At 29.7% G+C, this 22,602-nt stretch overlaps 1 protein-coding gene across 2 annotated transcripts in view; it reads right to left on the reverse strand.

Annotated features, from left to right (window-relative positions):
* The window catches only part of REPTOR (repressed by TOR), a 401,948-nt gene that overhangs the window by 31,866 nt on the left and 347,480 nt on the right, over window positions 1-22,602 (reverse strand). The window contains exon 4 of one of the 2 annotated variants that reach the window (XM_014354886.2): window positions 15,668-15,790. In XM_014354886.2, the coding sequence (XP_014210372.2) occupies window positions 15,668-15,790 (123 nt within the window). Of the gene's footprint in view, window positions 1-15,667; window positions 15,791-19,458; window positions 19,765-22,602 lie in introns of those variants that run through there. The other variant, XM_089597242.1, reaches the window with a different exon arrangement.

Here is a 22,602-nt window from a genome sequence, read left to right on the forward strand (position 1 = left end):
GAAAGTTACGATTTCGTACAACGTCAGTTTTTCCGTGTTAGGTGCACTTGCCCAGCGTACAAAACATAGCTTCAAAAATAAACAAAGAAAAATTATACAATGTTGACAACAAACCGTATACAATAAAAAAACTCTAAATGTACAATTTAATCTATTCTTATCTTAAAACTTTTGAAATATAAGATTCAGTATTCAAAAAATTAGTGATACATGAACAGTTTACTGTACTTAGTTTTATTACTATGTACTACGTACAATAAGGCTGTGTTGACGTAAATGTATTGTAACATAGTTCAATCCATAGATAGAACGTTTGACAAGGTTAAAAGAAAACAAAGTTTGCTCACTTAACAAATAAATTTTTCATAGAAACATGCATACATATATATATACATACATGTATATATGCTAAAGGTTATTACTTGCTGGAGACATGTATATTAATAACATGTTAAATGTAGGCAAGTGTCGTTTTTACTATTTAGACTTATAATATTTTTTATCAAAACATCTCACCACCTCAGTGGAAAAATGTTTTTTTTTTTTTTCAAATTAAAATAAGGTTACGTAAGAAAATTTTTCTCAATGAAACTTTTTGGATTTTATAGACATGATGACAGGGCATAACGAAAAAATATAAAGAAGTCTGATACATTGATAGATGAAAACCAAAAATTTATGTTGGTCTCAAAGTTTTCCTTTTTTTTTTTTTTTTTTTTTTTTTTGGCGAATTCTACGTGTTTATTGTATGGTAAGGTCATTACTAACACATCATGAGCGATTTTTCAATATTATAATGGTGGATTTAAATTGTAGACTACACTTGAACAAAAAGTTCTGAATGTAACTTCTCAGGATATTTTACGTAGAATTACAGGCAATACCAAAAAGCGAATGAGAAATCTTATACATAACACCTAACCTTAGAGTATATGCTTATGTTTAACTTGGTTATACTAAACATTATAGTTTTTACAATTCAGATGAATCCAAACAAAATTTGTAAATCATGGTTCACACTCGATTGCAACAAAAAAAGTCCTATGCAATTTTCAACTAAATGCACTGTGTAAGAATAGAAAACTTATAAACTTATCCATTTACGTGACGTTTCATGTTTATTTTTTACTTATTATACCTGTACTCGAAAAACAATGCACCTTACCGAAGAATTTATAATACTAACATTAACGTACTTAAACGGACACCATGCTACTAGAAGTGTATTCTATGCGAGATCATAATATTGACTTGTAAATACAATGTCTGCTTTAAAGAATTGACTTCCAGTTGTTATTTTAAATGCAGTAATTAATCAAGTCATAAATACTTTAGCATACATTTTTCTAATAAGTTTGAGAAAAAAAAATTGAAAAAAATTTGAGACAAACATAAGTTTCTATGTGTGATATTTATAAATAAAATTTTTCAACAATTTTGTGCTGTACCCTGTCATCATACATATATCATGAGAAAAGTTTGTAAAAAAATCTTTTTCTTTTAAAACATCTTATTCTGAATAAAAAATGCATATTTCAATTTTATTTAGCCTTTTTTGAATGCGTTATTATGAAATTTTATAGTTGAACCATATTATGTTAGTAGCGATCCTGCCAAATTATAAACACTTGTGGTTGAAAAAAAAAAAAAAAAAAAAAAAAAACGTAAAAAATTATAGATAAACATGAATTTTTAGGTTAGGTTTTGATAAATGAGATCTCATAATACTTTTCTGGTATGCTCTACCATTAAAACTACAAGATCCAAAAAAACTCCATTAAAAAATCTTTCTCCTACAGAGCCTCATTTTACTATGAAAAAAAAGATTATTTTTGCTAACTGTGCGCCTTTTACCAACCTTATAAATACTTTAACAATAACATTTAAGCACATTTTTTTATTTATATCTTTTACACTGCCCAGGACGCAAATTCATGAATTTCATAAATACGAATAATCAGTAATCAAGTCTTTATATTGCTTAAAGTAAGACCATAAATAAATTTATAAATTATAAATTATAAATAATATTTTAATTCATATGAAAGTATTAAGTTCTAGGTGCTCTAAGCTTTCTTTTTGGGTATATTAGTAATAAACTATGTCAAAATTTTAATTTTTTATTTGTCTTCATATCACACAGTACAAATACATACATAAATGTAAATAACCTTAGTTATACATTAATACAACAACGGAAATATTTTTTGGTTAAGCAGGATCACTGTAATGATTCAACTTACAGAATGTGCCAAGTAATTTGATTAACATTCATTGCGCTGTAAGATGTACACATGTTTATAAAAAAGTTTTGTCATTATTTATATTCTAAGGGGAATACGTTAACATTAAAACAGTCTTCTTTTTAAAGGTTTAAAAATTTAAAAAAGGCATATAAAGCTTAAAGCATTAGGTTTATTTGAAAACTGATCCCTTATCACCGTTGAAATTTTATCAAGAGAGAGATAAATTGTCATACCGCGTATATTGTCGAATGTGAGTGGAGAATGAAATCAAAAAATTCTCCTGATACTATCACGGAAGGACTATAAGGATCTACAAAAGTGATAAAATTGCAAGATACATGTTCTTTTTTCACGTATTCCGAGCAACGACTGTTTTATATTGCACAAATATGTTTACCATGTGAATATATTTGTCATAACCTAAAAACACATGGCATAAAAAATAATTGTGGGGGTTGGAAATGAAACTTTAAAAGGGGCGGAATCTCACTAATATTATATACACATATATATATATATACACACAAAATAGTTGTGTGGGACTCAGTCGTTAATAAGTTCTTCTTTAATTCTACTAGTTTCTTCTTAGTTCCTAAAATGATAGAGTTTTTCTGTAGTTTTTTAGTGATTTTTAACCCATCAGAATTAAGTTTTTATTTCACCTCACTCTACCTCAGCTCCTCAGCTTCTTCTCCATCTGTTTCTCCAAAAACATACGTAGTTATATTGTCGTTTTTCTGTGATTTTTAACCAACTCAAACTGATTTATTTTAACTCCGTTTTTCTTTTGGCTTGTCCTCACTCCTTGTTAGCTTCCCGATCTTTTTATATTATACCGTTGTTGTGGTGAAAACGGTCACACTCACCCCCGGAAGCTTTTTTAGTTGAGCTTCACCCACCCTTCAAAATAAATCTAAATTAAAAGTGTTACATAAAGTTAAACAATCATTTAAACAAATAATTAATCTTGAATTATGAGTAACTTGAAAATAAAATATGATACGATAAAAACTAAAAAAATTAAGCATTTATGCTATTGTATTTCAGTAGAAAAATTAATATAAATGTTATCATCCGAAAAAACCTTCTATCGACCCTATTGAATGTAGCACAAACTATACTATTATAATTTGTCGTATTTCCTTTTATTACATGAAAACTTTTGATATTGAAAGAAAATAGTGTTTTCATTATGAGAAGAAAAAATTACATTACATAATAAAGATTTGAAATTTTTACTGAATATTTTCAAACATAAATTATTGACTTTCATTTTTCAGAGATGATTAGTGATTTTATAATTCCCTCTCCAATTTTTAACTCTTATTTAAAAAAATTTTTATCAACTGAACGCATGTTTGTATTTAATATTTGAATATTAAAAGAACTCCAAAGAAATAATGACTTAACAGTTTACAATATAACAATACGTCTATTACTGTGTTTTATAACAGAAAGAGTTTGACGAAAATCTCTTAAAATTAATTATTTTTTTCCAAAATAAATGTGTGTATTGCATAAATCACGCAAAGTTTTTTCTACTATGCCTAGAGCTTTTTCAGAATCCTAGGAGCCTTATCTTAAATAATTAAATCAAACTCATGTAATTTGTTTTTTAGATTCAAATTCAAAAAAGCACTCATAATGTTCTTGAAATCAAAATGTAAGCGAAAAGTTTTACGATTATTCATTTATTTTGAAAGTAGTATTAATGCAGTGCCAGTCCAGGCCTTTGAAAAAAAATTTTTTTTTTTTTTGAGTAATAAAGCAATTTATTAATGCTTTATACAACAAGGTTTTTCCTGATACTCCAAGACCATCTATAAAATAAATTTTTCAACATTTTTACACATTGGAAACAAAATTTTTTTGTTGAATATTTAAATGAGCAGAGATTAAATCAAAAATGATTGACAGAATAAAACTTTCTCTGCAATATCATTATCTTGTAAGTTAACTTTATTTTGTACAGATAAAGGTAATGATTTTTACATGATTTATCTTTAAGTATAAAAATACTGACTGCAAGCAGGGATCCCCTGTCACTAAAGCTTACCTTAAAAAAAAAAAATGATGATAAACCTGATTTTTGGTGAAATATAGTATTTGTTCTAAGGTGAACATCATTGAACAAGCGTAGATTTTCAAGAGTTTTTTTAACTACAGGGATTTATACGACTGATTCAATGTTCCCAAGCTATATGTACTTGTGTTCGATTTTTTTAAGCTTGTTTTTTTTTAAGCACCCATCGTGCTAAGAAATGGGGTATGAGGCAGTGTTGCAGCTATTTAACTGATCAAACGTATTCGCATTTAAGGTTTTATCTCCAAATGTCAGCAGCTATTTTTGTGATACAAGACTTTAAGCTAGTAGAGCCTGTCTCAAGTTTAATAATATATTTAAAGATACAGGTGGGTAAACAAATCACTTACAGAACGTGTGCGAAATTTTTCTAATTCTATACTACGAGCGAGGCTCCACAATTTATATCTGTAGAGTAAGCATAAAATATCATGGTATTCAAATGCTTATCTGTTATATACTGGTGTTGTTCCTCATTGTTTAAATTCTTTCAATAACTTCTATTGTAACTTTTCTCTTGGATAGTTTAGTATCCAGTGCTGGCCTAAAAGATTCTGATGATAAGTACATTACATGGGTTTGTCTTTAAACTTAATAACTTTTCTCGTCTTTGATCCTTCTGCATTTCTGAACAGCATAAACACTGTTTTCTCTAAATCGACCTTCAATTTTTTTAGTTTACAGTATTTTCTAAAGTATCTTATTTATTTTGTGTTTATTTCATCGTTAAATGGAAGAGTTACATCATCTGTGAAAAGAAGTAGTTCAATAAATTCATCAATTTCCATTTGGTTTTTATTTTTGAAGAAAAAACAATATGTTTAATAAAAGTAGAAAAAAGAAGAGAGCTTAGATAGTCACCGTGCGAAATGCAGTAAATCACTCCAATTGAATTATTACTAGTTGCTTTAAACAATTAACGTAGTCTTAGTCATACTAGGTTGATGTTTTGGATATGCAGGGCCATCTCTAAGAAGGATTTGGCATTTTTTTAGGTTCATTTGGCTACTTTCTGAATTATTTATGGTATATCCTCTGAGCTTTGGAAAGATTCGTGCGATTTAGCCAGCGATGAGAAAGTATTGGCTACATACCTCGGTCTTGGGAATTGCAGTTTTTGCAAGAAAAGAACAGTGAAAGAGAGAGTTAAAAGAGGAAACATTAGGAGAGATATTAATATACTCAAGTTTTTTTCCATCCTTCGAGGTAGAAGTGACGCCATCAACGAAAATTTTTCTGCAATGATAGACGTATTTATTTATAGTTAGTGGAAAAAAAGACATAATTTAAGTTTTGTTGGACTTATCTATCATCGTTTGGCTAAAAGCAATAGGCACATTATGAAAAAAAAATGTTTTTAGCTATTTTTGACGCTTTATCTTAAACAAATATTGATCTTTAACTTCTTTTTGCATTTATTAAAGACACAAGTAGAACACGTTCGATTCACTAATTATCATTTCGTGGAGAGTTAAAAAAATTCCACAGCAACGAATATAAATTCAGTTATTTTCAAAGATTTATTTTAAATGAATCATTATTTATAACTGTTTCACGTTGGTTGAGTGCAGTAAGATTAATTTAGTGTTAAAGCAGGAGAAGTCGTAAAAGGTTGGTTGGACTTATTTATCATTATTTGGTAACAATTTAAAAAAAGTTTAATGTGACAAAAGTATTTTTTCTTTAGTTATTTTATATGCATTATTTTCAACACATCATTAATTACAACTTTCTGCGGTGATTTGAAGTACTACACTGTAATGGATCTTAAAGCAAGCTCAAGATCATTATTTGTAATAAAATTGTAAGAATTTATCAAAAATAAAATCTTTTCAATATTTTTAACAATTTATTGTAAATAAATTATTGTTTAAAACTTTTTAGCAGTGATTGGACGAGTACACTTGTATAAAGTATCAAACAAAGGATGATATATGCCTCGTTGCACCTATCTTACTAATATATAAAGCAAAGTTGCTAAGAGCATTGTAATCGCTAACCGCAAAAACTACTTAACCATACTGGCTAAAATTTTACATACTGATTGTTGACATTGTCTGGGTTTTTGAGTATAGTTTTTATCTGGAAAAAATGAATGACAATAGCAATGAATAAGCTTAAAAATTAGCAAAAATACGCTAGCTTTTCACGTTAGTTCAGTAGGATCCGATAGGTGGCGTAGACAAAAAATCAAAGCTATTTGCAATATAATTAAATAAGTGTGGTTATAATAGGCCTCAGCGTCTTTACGATATCCACAGTCGTTCACCGGCAGTACATCAAAATAAGCGTCGTTAGTCGTGCAGCTGGGTATCCCGGCTACTGACAACATTTTCTCCAACGGGAAAGAAACCTACGTCTAATTCCATCCTGATCCACCAGGATTAATGAGTGCGATCAATAAAAAAATGTTCTAAACGATAACGTTTCCAGCGAAATACCAGGAGACATGCCAGAGCACAACCTCTTCCAACACTTCAAAGTTTTGTGGCTGTTTAACCATCCAGCCTAAAGCCGTCAGAGAATTTTTTTACTTCAAATACAAGCTAGAGAAGACAGCTCCAAGGGGTACAGGCAGACACAACGGCCTCCTTTTCAGTGATCGTCCCAACGGCATACCTACAGAGAAGGCCCACTTTCCCGACTTACAATAAGCGGTTGGTTATCCGGGGAACGACCTGAAGACGAGATATTCTTTGGTCAGCGGAGTACCTCCCTCCAGCACGATCTCCATACACAGAGACTCCGAGGATGAGTCAAGCTACCCGCAGCTAGCTCATCATCATCAAGAATAATTATAGTAAATAGCTGGAAGTTTCACCACCGGACCTTTTTAGGGCCATTACAAGTATTTACGTTTCCTACATAATTATCAATTTCATCGGTTCTTTAAAGGGCCACTTAAGTTTAAACTACCTCGCAAACAAATTCATTTTCACTACCATTTCTGGAAACGATTCCCCTCAAACCAGAGCTCAATACTCTAGAGACTCGCAGACTATAGGCTGGCGCTACTAGAGTACAGCTTGGAAAAGTCTCTACCCCAGTTCCCCTACTCCTATTCGCTTCGTGCAGCAATTTGAAACAGCGTCACTTGCAGGCGTAAAGTTGTCGATGCTAACTAACAATAATATACAGAATCTTATGGGCGATAATCTTTTACAAGCGTTTATTTTAACAGTAATGTATATTTAACAACTGACGTAATTTTCTTAAGTGTTGAGTGTACTCTAAGCCAAAAAATACCTATTTAATAGTACCTTGATAAAAAAATTTTTTTTCTCCTTTAATAGTTGTATTTTGTTTATAAGTATTGCGATTTCTCTCGAAGATAACTTTATTTCATAAAGTACTTTTAAATCACATTAAAAAGTACTATTTTTTATGCTTACTCAGACATAAGACCCATTTTATACTAGAAATATATTTTTTTTCATGAAATTAAAGAAAAAATGTATTATTTGATAGTAATATGCTTCTTGGGACTGAAAAAACTTATTTTAATTGTTAAATATTTATTATTGTTGAAATAAACACTTGTAATCTATTATTGTCTATCTGATGCTGCAATTTTTGTTAGTTAGCATCGACATCTTTTTCCTTGCAGGTGGCGTTGGTTCAAATTGCTGCACGAAGCGAATACTCTCCCTCTCCATGTGATGTGCATGGTTACCCAAAGCCCGCTCAAACAGCTTATATATTACATCTGTACCCCCTCATATATAACACGCCGTAGCCAAGTGGACAGATTCATTTTCGTTTTTGCTGGCCGTACCTTCAAATCGCATTTGCCTATTTTTTTTTTTTTTTTTTTTTTGACAGTTACTGTTTAAGTACACTTATTAAAATTAATTTATGTTTTTAAAAACTGCATCGACAATTAATTTTAATTTGATTTCATGAATTGACGGTTTTGAAAAAAGCATGTTTTTATTATTGTGTCCGCAACTCAAATAAGTAGCATACTCAAGTCTTTTCGTTTTCAATAAACAATAGCGTTAATTTAACAAGTAGCTTTAGTATTTTCGTTTTCAATAAATTAAATTTAACTCAATTTATAAAAACAATCACCTCCACAGGAATATTTGAATACTCCCAGGTTTTGTCAATTTTCATTTATCATAATATTAATAAACAAACAAGTGCTTATAACAAACTGATCCAGTAGGTTCTAGTCTTTCCATCTTAAATCAACTAAAATGTCAATTAATACACAAGCGCGCACCTTTAACAGAATTATCCTGTACGCTCATGTAAGTCTTCCCCATTTTTATTTATTGTGATGTCAGTTAATTAAAATGCGCCTGTAACATAAATGACCCAGTACGATCTTGTCTTTTCATATTTGTAATAAATGAAAATATCAATTAATAATCAAGCACCTGAAACAGAATCATCTATTACACTTAAATCTTCTACACATAAAATTATCATGTTAGTAATTAAAGAACCGCGTACAACTAAATGAAATAGTACGCTTTAGTCCTCCAGTCCTAAATAAATTAAAAGATAAATTACAATCAAGCCCATTAAAGGAATAATCTAAGGTGCTCTCGTCTTTTAATTTACTTTGAATAATGCTAACTATTGAGTGAGCGCGGATCTCGATTTAACAATGCATGATTATCATGTATTGTAGTTTATGTATGATATTTTTGTGTTGCATGGATACATTGTCACATAAATACTATGATTTATTCACGTCTCAATATTTTGAAGACTAATAGTGATATTTATCAATAACCAGACTCCTTTTTTCCAGTGCTGGATGTTAAGTATCAAATTATTATTATTGGATATAAACGCAATAAATAATTGGTACGGAATATAATACAATAAAAGAATTTTAGTGGACTGCCTCACGTTGTTCAGATAACTTTTTTAAGAACAGTTCCAAATAACAAACATTAAAAATTTAGAGGCAGGTGAATAAACAGTTGTTTTAAATTTCATTTATAAATAATGATAAATTTTGAACTTTGTGACATAAATAAAGTCAATTTAACACCATAATACGATAAATTTTGCTTGTTTGTTACTAAAAATCAGTTGTAAATTATCAATTAGTCAGGGCTTCTCTATATAAATATGTAAAATTACTTATTTCTAACAAAAAAAAAACCACATTTCATTATTAAAACAAAAAAGCTTTATTATTATTCTCTAATTTTACATTTTTCTTAATAATAATTTATTGAAATCATTATTACTAATAAAAATACAGGGGGTACAGATGTAATGTATAAGCTGTTTGGGCGGGCTTGGGGTAACCATGCACATCACATGGAGAGGGAGAGTTTTATTAAACATTTTATTTATTTAATGTAAAATGAAACCAAATGAATAAATCCACAATAAATGAAAATATACATTGAAAATAAGTTACGAACTGTAAGATGAAATAAAGTAATCGGTTTTCCAATGTCAGGCCTGCTCCTAGCAGAACGAAAAAGGGCTTGCCCAGTGGGCAAGAGAACGGGGGTTCAAATCTCTTTGAAAACTGTTTTTTTTTTTTTTTTTTTTTTTTTTTACTCAGTTAAAAGAAAAAAAATAGTAAAATTCAAAAAATGTGGTGTGGTGCGGTGTGATGATGTTGTAGTAGTGTGGTGCGAAGATGATGTTGTAGAAGTGTGGTGCGAAGATGATGTTGGATGTGGGAGAGGGACCGGAAGTACGTCAAGAGGGGCGGGGTAAAGGGAGAGAATCAAGCAAAATCCACTTTCGTTACACTTTTTCTCAAGGTCACCAATCTGAAATCGTTGATTTACTCCGTAGGGCAGAAGGCGCCTATCTTACTTATATATACAGCAAAGTCGTTAAAACCGTTGTAATCACTAACCGCAAAAATTACTGAACCGATTTTGCTGAAATTTTGCATACCGATTCTTGACACTTTTTAGATGGTTTTAGTATAGTTTTTACCTTGAAAAGTTTAACAACAATAATAATAACATCAAGGATAACAATAAAGAATAGCTGGAAGTTTCACCACTGGCCCTTTTCAGGACCATTATAAGTATTTACGTTGTCTACTAAACCATCAATCTCATTGGTTTTTTTAAGGGCCACTTAAGTTAAACTACCTTGCCAAAAAATACATTTTTACTACCATTTCTGGAAGTGATTTGTCGACTAAAAGACTATGTTAACTAAAGACGGCCACTATTAAACCAAGTCAGTCATTCACTGGCAGTCGTCACGAGCGGATTTGTTCTTTGCAAGGCTGGGAACCCCAGTGACCGACAACCCTATATCACCCTCTTGACTCTAAGCATTTAACCAGGAATCGCCTATCCTCTCCAAGGTCTGCGCTGGGCGAACCTAACAGCTATGAAGGGAAAAAAAACTTGAGCTAACTGGCAAGCATCACGAACCAATCTCCCCATCTTAGATAACCAAAACAACTGAGTCTGCAAAAAAAGGTGCTTTTGACACCAACGTCTTCAACGTTATACCAGGAGACGTTGGGAAAGATCTCTACAACTAGTTCTAAAGCTTCAGCCTTTGTAATTTTTCTCCCGATTAGTCTGGGGCTTCAACAGCAGGCCAGAGAAGATCACCCTAAGGTATCCAGGCAGTCACAATTGCTTTAAACCTTAGTTGATAAAGAGTTTACTTAAGAAGCTCACCGGTCTTTTTTCGAGATCATCGGACGTCAAACTACCTTACCAACAAATATATTAGAACTTAGCAAAGTTGACAGAAAACAGCCTTTAGGGGTCACAAAAGTTTTAAGCATGCTAAAAGTCGCAAGAGGGTCAATTGGAAGGTGAATGAAAAACTTTAAACGTGTTTAATGAATATAATTTTAGGCGTCAAGAAACTGACGCAGAAAATTTATCTAGATTGGAACAGCAGCGTCTGAATCGACAAATAAAGAATCCATTCCGTGAGGGATCAGCTTTTCATTGTACCCTCACAGTTATTTCTTAAATCTTTTAGATTTTTAAACAAGTAGAAAATGTATTTGTATTTTTGTGGCGATAAAAAATGTAGAGATTAAGCTCCAGGACTCTGCTACTCTGGTAATAAAGTTATGAGATAAGCGAAAAAAGATTTTTTTTAATATAAATTTTTTGGGAGTTTTTAATCTTACTAGCTTAAAAAAATAGCCCTTTTCGTTTTATATTATTTAAATTGAATTATTCTATCTAAAAATTATACGGGATAAATTGCAAATCAACAGCCCCTTATGGCCAACGATTATTTTATGGCATAAAGAACGCACGGTATTTTTTAGCATAATTATATTTTTTTTAATTTTTACAGCTTATTATTTGACAAAATATACTGCAGGGATTCCGAACAAATGTTTTTAGTAGGAAGATTTTTTTTCTGACAAGTGTCAGGAATAGGTGTAAAATTTTTAACAGAAAACGTTTCACATTACATGTCAATACACTACGGAGTTCCTTTTAGTAAGTCTCGGGCGAAGCCGAGAGGGGAGGCCGCTAGTAGAAATATATCTTCAAAAAATTGTATCCAAGAGTTGCATGCCGTCAAAGTTGTGGAACCTAAATCTTATACATTTAAAATTTCAACGGAAAATACTCTCTGAATCGCACGTAATTGAATTTCAATTAGGGCGTCTTACATTATGTATGTCATGTCTAGGATGCTGCATGAATTTTTTTCGATTTTCCTATTCCAATTAGCCAGTTTTACAGACTCGTTAATTTGAAGATTCTGTTCCCCAAAATAAAAACTAAGAACCCGTAATGCTAAGGAATGTTATGTATTTTTTTGAAGCGTTCAGTTGTCGACTCAGAAGATGGCGAGTTAAAATTTAGCTGTTTTATGGTATAATTCAAGTGCAGCGGTAAAGTTTAATTTTTGTTTGGTGCATTACAATCTCGATTTTTCGACGATTTTATTAAAGTCCGTAACGCTCCTTTTTTGCTAAGAGCTCGTAACACTACCCTAAAATGATACAAATTGCATTGTATCTTCACTGAGTGTTAGCTTATTGGCTGGAATAGTGTAGTATATAATAGTATGGATACAGTAAACTGTACAACTGCAGAATTAAAGTTACATTTTCACTGTGAGTGGTGTAATCATGATTTTAAGATGATTTTTCGAACCCGTATTACTTCTTTTTTTGAACGAATTGCATTATATCTTTGTACAGTGTTTTGTTATCAACTTGTATAGTTGAGTGTATAATAGTAGGGACTTTGTACATCGTACAAGTGCAAGGATACAGTTGAATTATTACTGTGAGTGGTATAATCATGATTTTGAACTGATTTTACGAACCCGCAGCGCTCCTTTTTTTCTTTAAAAAAAAAAAATATCAGCCTAAAAAATTTTCTCCTGCAGATCAAGCAGGGCCCAAAAATTTTTATCTTTCTTTGGTCTCGGACAATACAACGACCTAAAACATTTCCATGGACATTTTTCAAAAGGGTCCTTTTCAATTTTTTTAGAGGTTTTCGAATAGTTTTGTGTTGATCGTGCTGAAATTTAGAATGCATATTATCTTATACATAAGTTACGGATTAAAAAAGAATGGCAGAAGGACAAATTTTTTTGAAATTTTCTTGAAAATTACAGTATAGGTCAAAGCTGATAGAAACTCATTCAATTGATTTTTTATAGTGCATTTTCAACTTTTAAACAATTTTTTTGTCAAATACGTCATTTTGCTGTAAGCCACACAGAACCGGTAGTGACGTTTTTAAAAATTTTTTCACAGTTCTGCCCTGCTCTAATCCACATTTAAACTTCCCATATTACAAACATTGTTATTAATAAAAAATATTGTACATTTTTCCAAAAATGTTGTTTAAGTAATATAAAATGTAATGTAAAATTAAAAGTATGTACTGACCAGCTAGTAACCAATTAGACTTTTAGGCTAAGGGAAAATCATCTTAGATGTTTTTCGGCGTGATATTTAAGCGTATACAGTATTTAGAAGTAAATATTTGTAGTGTGAAACTTATTACAAATTAACAGAAAAAAAAGAAAAAAACACTAACAAGTAAATAAAAAATTAATATCATTTAAAAAGTAATCTGAATGAATAAATATGCTAAATATGACAATATATGCTAATACTGGGTAAATGACCTTATTACTGTGCAGGTACCAATAACTGTGCACTTATTAGTCATACAAATGAAGAAAAAGAGACTGGAAAATTCTTGTTCTAATTAAGTAAATTACAGAATTATGCTTTACATGAAATACGTGACTGTTTAACCAAATGACTTTCAACAAATCGAACCTAAAAAACTTCGTTGGTGTTCGGAGTAATAAGATCTGGGCTTCAATCAGAAAACCTTATGTGAGATACCCACGCAGTAATGATTTACGTAAAAAAATAATGATAAACAAACAATTTAGCACAGACGTGAATTTCAGTGTCCCGTAATTAGATTATTTACCCCTATCTCGTATTTGTAAGATTGCTTAAGAATAATTTTTTTTTAACTTTTTGACATTAAATTCATAATTAAAGTTAAATGAAGAAAATAATTAAAAGTATCAATTTATTATTTCATTCCATGTTATTATGTTAAAAAAAAATTTTTATTAATGTAGATTTGAAATACTTAATAATTTTAAATACATATTCATTGAATAACAATACTTCATCAATGATATTATACATAATCCTTTACATTAAGGTAGCTCCCTTGTCTACTGCTCTAGTCAAGTAGGATAGTTTCACTCGCGTATGTATACGTATATACGTACATCAGTGTTGGTATTCTGTTACTGTCTGTCATTTATAACCATGAAGCTGATTCTTACATCTTTCTTGGCAAATATCTTTGGAAAATGACCCATTACCAGCATTTTATATGACAGTATTGAGAATAACAGAGATTTTTCTACAAGTACATCATAATTTGTCTACTTAGATTTTTTATTGTGAGTTAGGAAATGCCTATAAAGCTGATATTTTGATGCTCTCCCATTTGAGCTCGTGTTAAACAGTTCAACTTTGAGCTGAAATATCTCGAGATTTTTTTCCACTTGGGGTAAAAACAAGGACACCGTTGGATTCAGTAGATCAAAATCTATTGAATGAAACATATTTCATTCCGTAGGTTTTCGCAAGGGAGCTACCTTAACGTAGATAATTATTTTAAAAATTGTGATACCTTACTATTTCTAAAGTATTTTGCTCCGATATACGTCTTGCTTTTCAATTAATAATCTCTTTGTTTTAAATTCTTTTGTTTCTGTTAAGATTTTGTCAGAATTACTTTTTCACTAATTTTCCAACTCTTTTTAGTAAGGAATTTTAATAGTCATGTAAGTATTTGCTGATTTGTCTTGAAAGCAGCTTTTCTCAAAGTGTAAAAAGCACATTTTAGCTATTATTGTATGTTCAAAATTATTTTTTCTGTATAATAAAATTTTCCTTTCATAAGTATACATTGTATATCAGTAAGCAAACCGTTTTTCAAGTTAACATCTTTTCTACAAGCCTCCATTAAATTTGAAGCTGTTGCTTCATAATGTAGGAACAAAAAAAAATAATTTAACTTTCTGATACTACCAATATTCTTTTGCGTTATACACAGGCATGATTAACAATTTAAAGTTATGAAACACGCATGCGTTGTGACTTAAATTTTACATTTAGTAGTGAGATCCATTCATCGACATAACGCTTCTTTGGAGTTAAATCTGATTCATTAAGTTCAATAGCAAAAATGTGCGTCAATTCAGCACACCTATAAACTTTTACATCATGATCCAAACAATAACGAAATTTTCTATACATTTTTAAGGATACTTTATTTTTGACTTATACAAAGCTTTTTTCCAAACGAGGCAAAATTTAATAAAGTAACAACTAAATTAAGTAAAGTAAATCAGTCATAAATTGGTAATAAGTACGCTATTCTATAGAAGAACCCTACTAAATATTGTTTCAAAAGTTTCAAAATTCATCAAAATATATGGTTACATAGAAGTAAGTAAAGAACTAAATTTAAAAAATTAAAGTTTGATGAAAGTAACATAGCTAGTGATTACTAGTATGCACTTACTGAAAATACATTTATATACTTTTTATACCCAATAATGCATTGATACAGTCTTCAGACACTTATTTTGAAAAAATAAGCTTAGAGTGATACATAAACGTAGGAAAACCTTTTAGTTTTGTACTCTTTATGGAATGTGTATAAGAATACGTATGTATACACATCTTATATTTACAATGCTAAACTCATAAAATATTGACTGTACTTATTTTCAAAACACAGAATTATAGAGGAGAAGAAATCATTAATCAATCTTATGACTAAGTCAAAATTTAAGTAAGTACGTAAACTGTGGTGTAACAATAAAATATTGTGATGTATTGACTTACTTGTTGCATTTGTATAAACTTTATCCATTTGTCGCGTATGTTCATCTTGTACTTCAGGACTACTTGCAGATAATTTGATGGATAGTATTTGTTTGGCTTGTAAAATTCCATTTATAAGACGCTCTAGAAAAGTATAGTTATTTATATTCATACATATGTATACAATAAATAATATTAATTCAACTTAATATAAAAACTATGACAACACCCATGAAAATGGTTATTGGGGAACGAAAGGTTAAAAAAAAGTTAAGGCAAAAATACATTTAATACGGGTAATTTTGATTAAATAAATTTAGAAGTCTTTAGTATAAAGTTCACGCATAAAAATTAAAGAACAAAGTAATTTTTAATAGAAAAATTAATGGCTACTGTTATATTTCATTTTAATGTTTTGACTTATATTTTTAACTGCGTACTATAATAACATCATATAATTACTTTGATTTAATAAATTTGCGAAAATGTGCTTCCAGACGACAATAATAGCAGGTTTAACATATTTGTTCCCAAATAATTGTGTAACAAAGTAACAGAATTCAGACTAAAATTGTCTTTGGCCATAAATTTGCAACGACCTCTTTATAACTCTATAAAAGCTCATGTTTTTTTGCAATTTCGATTTTCAAACACTATGAAACTAAAATTTTAATATATTGTTTACGGTGTTGTACCATAAGTGGCAAAACTGATGATCAATTAATTATTTTTAAGACTAAGTTTTCGCTTAATAGCAATAGGCAAAGAGAGTGAAAGTGTTGTAGCGCTACGTGTTAAGCTTGTTACTTAGCCGTCAGCATTAATACTAATTGTTACGCAACTTATATGATTACCTTCAACACTTGACCTGTAGTTTTAAATATTAACTTTCATTTTTTCTAGCACGGAATAAACTAGTGAAATCACGCGTCAGAATTTTTAACACGTGTTCCGGGTGTTCGGACTTGATTTTTAAGCCTACTACGGAAACGGGTACAATGGCCAGAGATAATGAGCCTAACATGAGTTCTTATAATTAGAGCATATTATCTCAAACCCAAAAGAGAGATTTTTTTGCATCCCTTTTGTCTTTCTTCACATGTTGTATTATATTTTGTTGGAAAATGTACTTGTTAATACTTATAAAAGTTGAATTATAATTTGCACAATTTACAGAATTTTACGATATAAATTACAACGGCCTTCAAGATTATATGAGGGCTAAGAAAATAAAGACGAAAAAAAAAAAAAAAAGAAAAAAAAAAGACGGTTAGTTTAGCTGTTGGATTTGTTAAAAGAACACCGAGAAAATAGCTAAAGAAAAAAAAACTGACTTGAGTATCCAACTTTATTAATTATGTCTTTTTTGATGCAAATTACAAAACAGAGGTTCTAGAGATCAATTATAAATATATAGGCAGAGAAGGAGGGAGTCCGAAACAACTGCAAAGCGCTCCAATTGTGCAGCAAAGCTTAGATTTTTCTTTTCGGTTAAGTTGATTTCAATAACAGCTTAGTGTCACAGCAGCTTTAACAACGACCGTCTATCATTTTGATAGTCAATGATAAAGCAGTAGAAAAAAAGCAACTGCTGTTATTAAAAAAAAATTTATTATTGAGCGCAATTTTCAATGTTACATTTCTTTTCTAGGACACTGGGAATAGTTCATTGAACAAAAGCATTTAACTGTTCAATCTCGTGTTTATCCTTGCAATTGAATTAGTTTTTTCATAATTATTGTTAATTCAAAGTTATATTTTAGAATCATCTAGTGATTCACTACACTAGTCCGTAAAATCCTTTGTCATATGCTATTTAAAAAAGACAAAATGCGGTCTAACGACTAAGACATTGAAAGCTAGAACATAGTTATTTGAATAAAAAGTGTAACAAAAGGTTTACCCATCCAAATTTTTTATATAACGATGTTACAAATTTTTTAAATAAGAATATTGGCATAATACTATCCTAAAGAATTATTGTCAATACACAAAAACACTTGTGAAAAAAAAATTTTGCTACTTCTTACAAAAGAAATAATTTAATGTTTGGGAAACATTAAGACTCAAAGTAATAAAAAAAATACCATAAAAAAGTCACTACGCGGATTATCGCCATTATTGTGCACAGGCTCATGAGTATAAACACATTTATTCTTAAAATTAACAGACGATAAAGAATACCAAATTTACTTACAAAGCAGAAGTTAATTAAATAAATTCATAGATGTGTGCACAATTACATTTTATGTGATTTTCATTTTATAATTTAAGATTTACATGGTTTCGTGTGTGTATATATAATATAATCTATGACAAATAAGTCAAATATAAAAATGCATTGCTGCATAAGACTAATATAATATTATTAAATGTTTCATTTGAAAACAGTTTTAATCGATCGAGTATGAGAAAACCTACACTACTTTTTTTTTTCATTTATTTACTTAGCAAAATACCTGTGGCGGAGATTTCAATAACAAATTTTAATTCATGTCATAAATGCATTTAATCTGCATGGAAGAAAACAATTTTTTCATCCAAAACAAAATAAAAAGTGAATTTGTAAAATAGGTCACGAAAGAAAAAAAGAAAAGTCTACCCTAAGAATTCAGTTATTAAAGAATCAGAATGTAAGATATCGTTACAGGATTTATTAGGTCACACAATCAAAAGATTGCTTGAATTTTTGAATCTGCAGTTTAAGGAGGTTCGGTAGTGTTAGCGGGGGGAAATCTCAGAGAAGCAAGGGGAGGGAGAGCGTCTGGCAACGTTGTGAATTTTTTCGGCTGCTGGCACGTCGTCTACTTTTGTTGTCGTCTACTGCTGTTGTCGTCGTCTACTGATGACAGTGTACTTATTTATTCGGTTGAATTTTTTATAATTAAATTTTCAATGACAAAAGGAGTTTTTACTATTTATTACATTTCAAAGCGCGCTCCAAAAGCAGCATTGCCAAGTCGTCTGCTGCGAGCACATTTTTTGCTGTTTTTTAATAGAAATTTGTGGTAGGGCTCTCTCAAACTTTGACAAAATATTATTTTGACAATATTCTTTCATTAAAAAAAAAAAAAGCAAGTTCATTTAGCCGTTTTTTTTTATGTGAAATTTAAGTGATTTCTCCATAAGCCTACATGTTAAAATATTGTTTTTTCAAGTCAATATATCTTGAAAACGGTGTGGTTAAACCCTTCAAAAATTTAGCTGTAATTTGATACTATTATCCCAAACAACATATCGAAATTTCAAAAATTTTCATCATAAAAAATTATCACTACCGAACCTCCTTAAAACTAATACACAGTTGACACTGAGACTCAAGTATGGAATGGATGGAACTAATGCTGCTTCCTATAAACAAAAATTCGATAGTAAAATCATCGACGATAGTAAAATGTTTTGCATTTTAATCGTTCCATTGCAATTAATAGATACAGTGAGCGGAAAAATATACTGGGATAACCCAACTCTATCATTAGTTAGATTTTTCCGCCCTATTATTATTTTATACCAAAAAGAATCTGATGATCTGTGTAAGGAAGTGGAACGCACAATAAAATACGAAATTAATCATTTTGAAAAAATTTCATTCAATGGATGTACTGTTGGGATAGATATAGTCTGCACAATGATTGACGTCAAATTAAGACGTACAAATTTACTTTATTTGCAAACAGTTAGTCTGGAGTAGGTCAAATAATATCAAGATATCATTTATTGTACATGCGTAACGTCATAATTAAAAAATGTATTTTAACAACGTTGCATGTGTAAATTTCATGAAATTAAATATTTATAAAAATTTTGTCATATGCACATGAAACGAAATCTATTTTATCCTCACGTATGCCATATATCATGGAATTTTTAATAAGAGAGAGCAGCCAGTCCAAAATATTTTTTTCGATTTTCCTCCATTGTTGTTTAGATTTGCAATGCTCTTAACGATGCCTGGTCAGCGGTGTTTCGTCTGCAAAAGTACTATCTCAACATTTAATGATGTAGATCTGCTAGCTGATGTTCATGTCTATCCGTTATCATTGCAGTATGGTTTTTCAGTTTTACTTGCTCATATTCGTTTCATGGAGGTTGTTTTGCATATCAGTTATCGCATGGAACTTAAACAAAGGAATGTTAGTACAATAATTTAAGTAATAATGGAAGAAATATTTGATCGATCTTTGAAAGAGCAAAATACTTACTCATATGAATTAAACTAAAAATCATTTTATTGAGTATAAAAAATTGTTCTCTAAACTTATGAATATTCGTAAATTGTATTATGTAATAAGTATAATTGTTTGAAAAATATGGTATCTAGAGACTAATTAGTAGATTAAATGTATGTAAAGGTTCGGAAAGACGAAAAACATATTATTAATAAGAAAAAAAAAAAAATCCAAGATGCTCTTTACACAAAACTAGGAATCTTGGTGGATGCTCCAACACAAGAATCTGGAAACACTAACAGCGGAAGTACTGCTCGCGCATTTTTCAATAACATTTATGTAGTTGCTGAAGTAACTGGTACTCTCCTAATCGACTATAAGTGATACCTAAATTGTACTTCATGTTTAAAAAAACATTAAAATGACTTGCAAGATTTGACAATGATCTTTTGAATATGTTGAAAGTAATACAGGCTGTAATATCATCAAATAAAATAATAGATACACAGAAGTTCAACAAATATTGTTTAAATGCCGCATAACGATTCACTAACTTATATGATTGGTATTACATGTTTACGACGATGCACGTTGTATTAATACACGGGTATCAAATTATACAAAGCCTATTCTTGCCCATAGAAATGCTGTCAGAGAAAGCGCTAGAAAGTAACCACAAGATCATCAAATCTTTTTGTGAGCATTACAGTAGGAAAATTTGTCGGTAAGTCACGAATACAGAGACAAACACTTAATTTTCTATAATACAATGAAATTAATGACAAATAATCTTAAAGTAAATAATAGAATCACTACGCAATACGCATTGAGTTGTCAACATACACGGGTAGTTGTCTCCTCGAATATACGGTATTGACAATAGAATCAATATTCTTCTGTCAAATAGTATATAATTAGTTTATTATTGGTGTCTGATACTAATGGATAAACAAGGTACATAATACATTTTTTTCATTTTTTTTCTATATCTATTCATGGGGTAGATTAAAAAACACTATTATTTTTATCTAAAAATTTTCAATTTTGATTCGATCAAAATAAAAAAAAGATGAAATTCTTCTGTAATTGAACACTGACACATTTATTATCCTTGATTTGCAAAAAATGTATCTATTGTTAAATATTAGTTTATTTATAAGAATTCAAAAAAACGTTATTGAAGAAATGTATTCTCAACAATAAATACGATTTTTTTCGCAAATCAATGATGATGAATTTGTAGGTATTCAGTTTGAGAAAAATCTATTTTTTGTTTGTTTAAACCAAATAAAATTTGATAGTTGTTAGATAAAAGTACTGTTTTTTGTTTCATTTAGATTATATATTTTTAGAAAAATTATAAATATTTCTCTTTTCTAATCTACATTGTTCCTCGTATATCTGATAGTGTCAAACATAAATTTGAAAATAATTATATGCTATTTTCCTAAAGGATATAAATTTTCTTATTTATACTTATTTTTTGGGAAGCAATCACCTCAAGTGAATATGAATTATTGGATATAAATTATTGGAATTGTGAGCCATACTCGTTACAATGTAATGATGTATATGCAAAATAAGTTTCTAAAGATAAAGCATAAGTTTTGTATAGGATTAGCATTATTGAAATCATCCACATCTACATTAAGGCTTTACTTTCTAATTTTTTAAAGAATTTTTATTTTTTTATTTTGTACATTTAGAATACTTATATAAGGTAAATGTCGCAGTAGTTGGCCACCTTAAGGCTGTTGTATCCCAGTACTTGGCCACCTCCACGCTAAATATATGCAAAAGTTGGTGGCCAACTATTAGGACACATGCATTGCCTTATAGTTGGCCACCAGATTTATCTGTGTATCTTATACAGTGGTTAAGTATTGGGATCAGTTTTTTGGTGTAGTTAGAAGGTATGTAGTTAGAACTTAATTTACGTAGCTTACAAGAATAAAGCAATTTAATCAGCACCCAAGTTACATGCAAACTTCTTATTGAGTCTTATTAATTGATCTTAAAAAGAATAATTTATAATGAATAATTGTTTTGTCTTTTTTAATTACAGTATTAAATTAACAGAAAACTACACATGTACCGCTTTATTATACCCATAAAATTTTACTTTGTATTTTCTGATATAAACAAAATAATAATTGAATTGAAGGAAACTAGTAAGATTTTAAGAAATATTGTGTGCTTATTTCAGCGTTGTAACAAAGAAATACATGTTTCATCGCCTACTTTTAAATTCTGATCTCTTGTTATTATTAAGTCAAAATGTTGAAAAAAATAAAAGAAAAATTTAACTAGTGAAATACTGTCTTTATTGGTTAATGAGACAAGTGAAATAGAAAATTCCTCAGATGAAGAATGATGTTCAAGAATTCTTACACGACTGATAGTGAGATTATTTAAATTTTGAATAATTTGTGATGCATATAAGTTGTAAAAATTTGTAAAAATGTTATAGTAATTGTTTGTATGACAATAAATGTTACAACTACTTCTTACTATGCATTACTGGTTTTTCAGATAGATTTTTTCTAAATGACCTTCCTTGACAAAAAAAAAATTTTTTTCTATAACGATCACAATACTAGAGTTAAAGCGATAATAATATATACAATAAGATTAAGAATACGTCTCATTCTCAACAACAAAAATATATAACCAAAACAAAATATGTGAAAATTACAACAAAAAAAAAGTTATATCATAAGGAATACTGTTAATAAAAATATCAGTACTAATAATACTGTTTCTGTTAAATATATATACTTTTTACTT

This window comes from Copidosoma floridanum, unplaced genomic scaffold, assembly GCF_036245765.1.
Source record: "Copidosoma floridanum isolate Cflo_tuat_1 unplaced genomic scaffold, Cflo_Japanese_pri ptg000031l, whole genome shotgun sequence".
Taxonomy (NCBI): Eukaryota; Metazoa; Arthropoda; class Insecta; order Hymenoptera; family Encyrtidae; genus Copidosoma; species Copidosoma floridanum.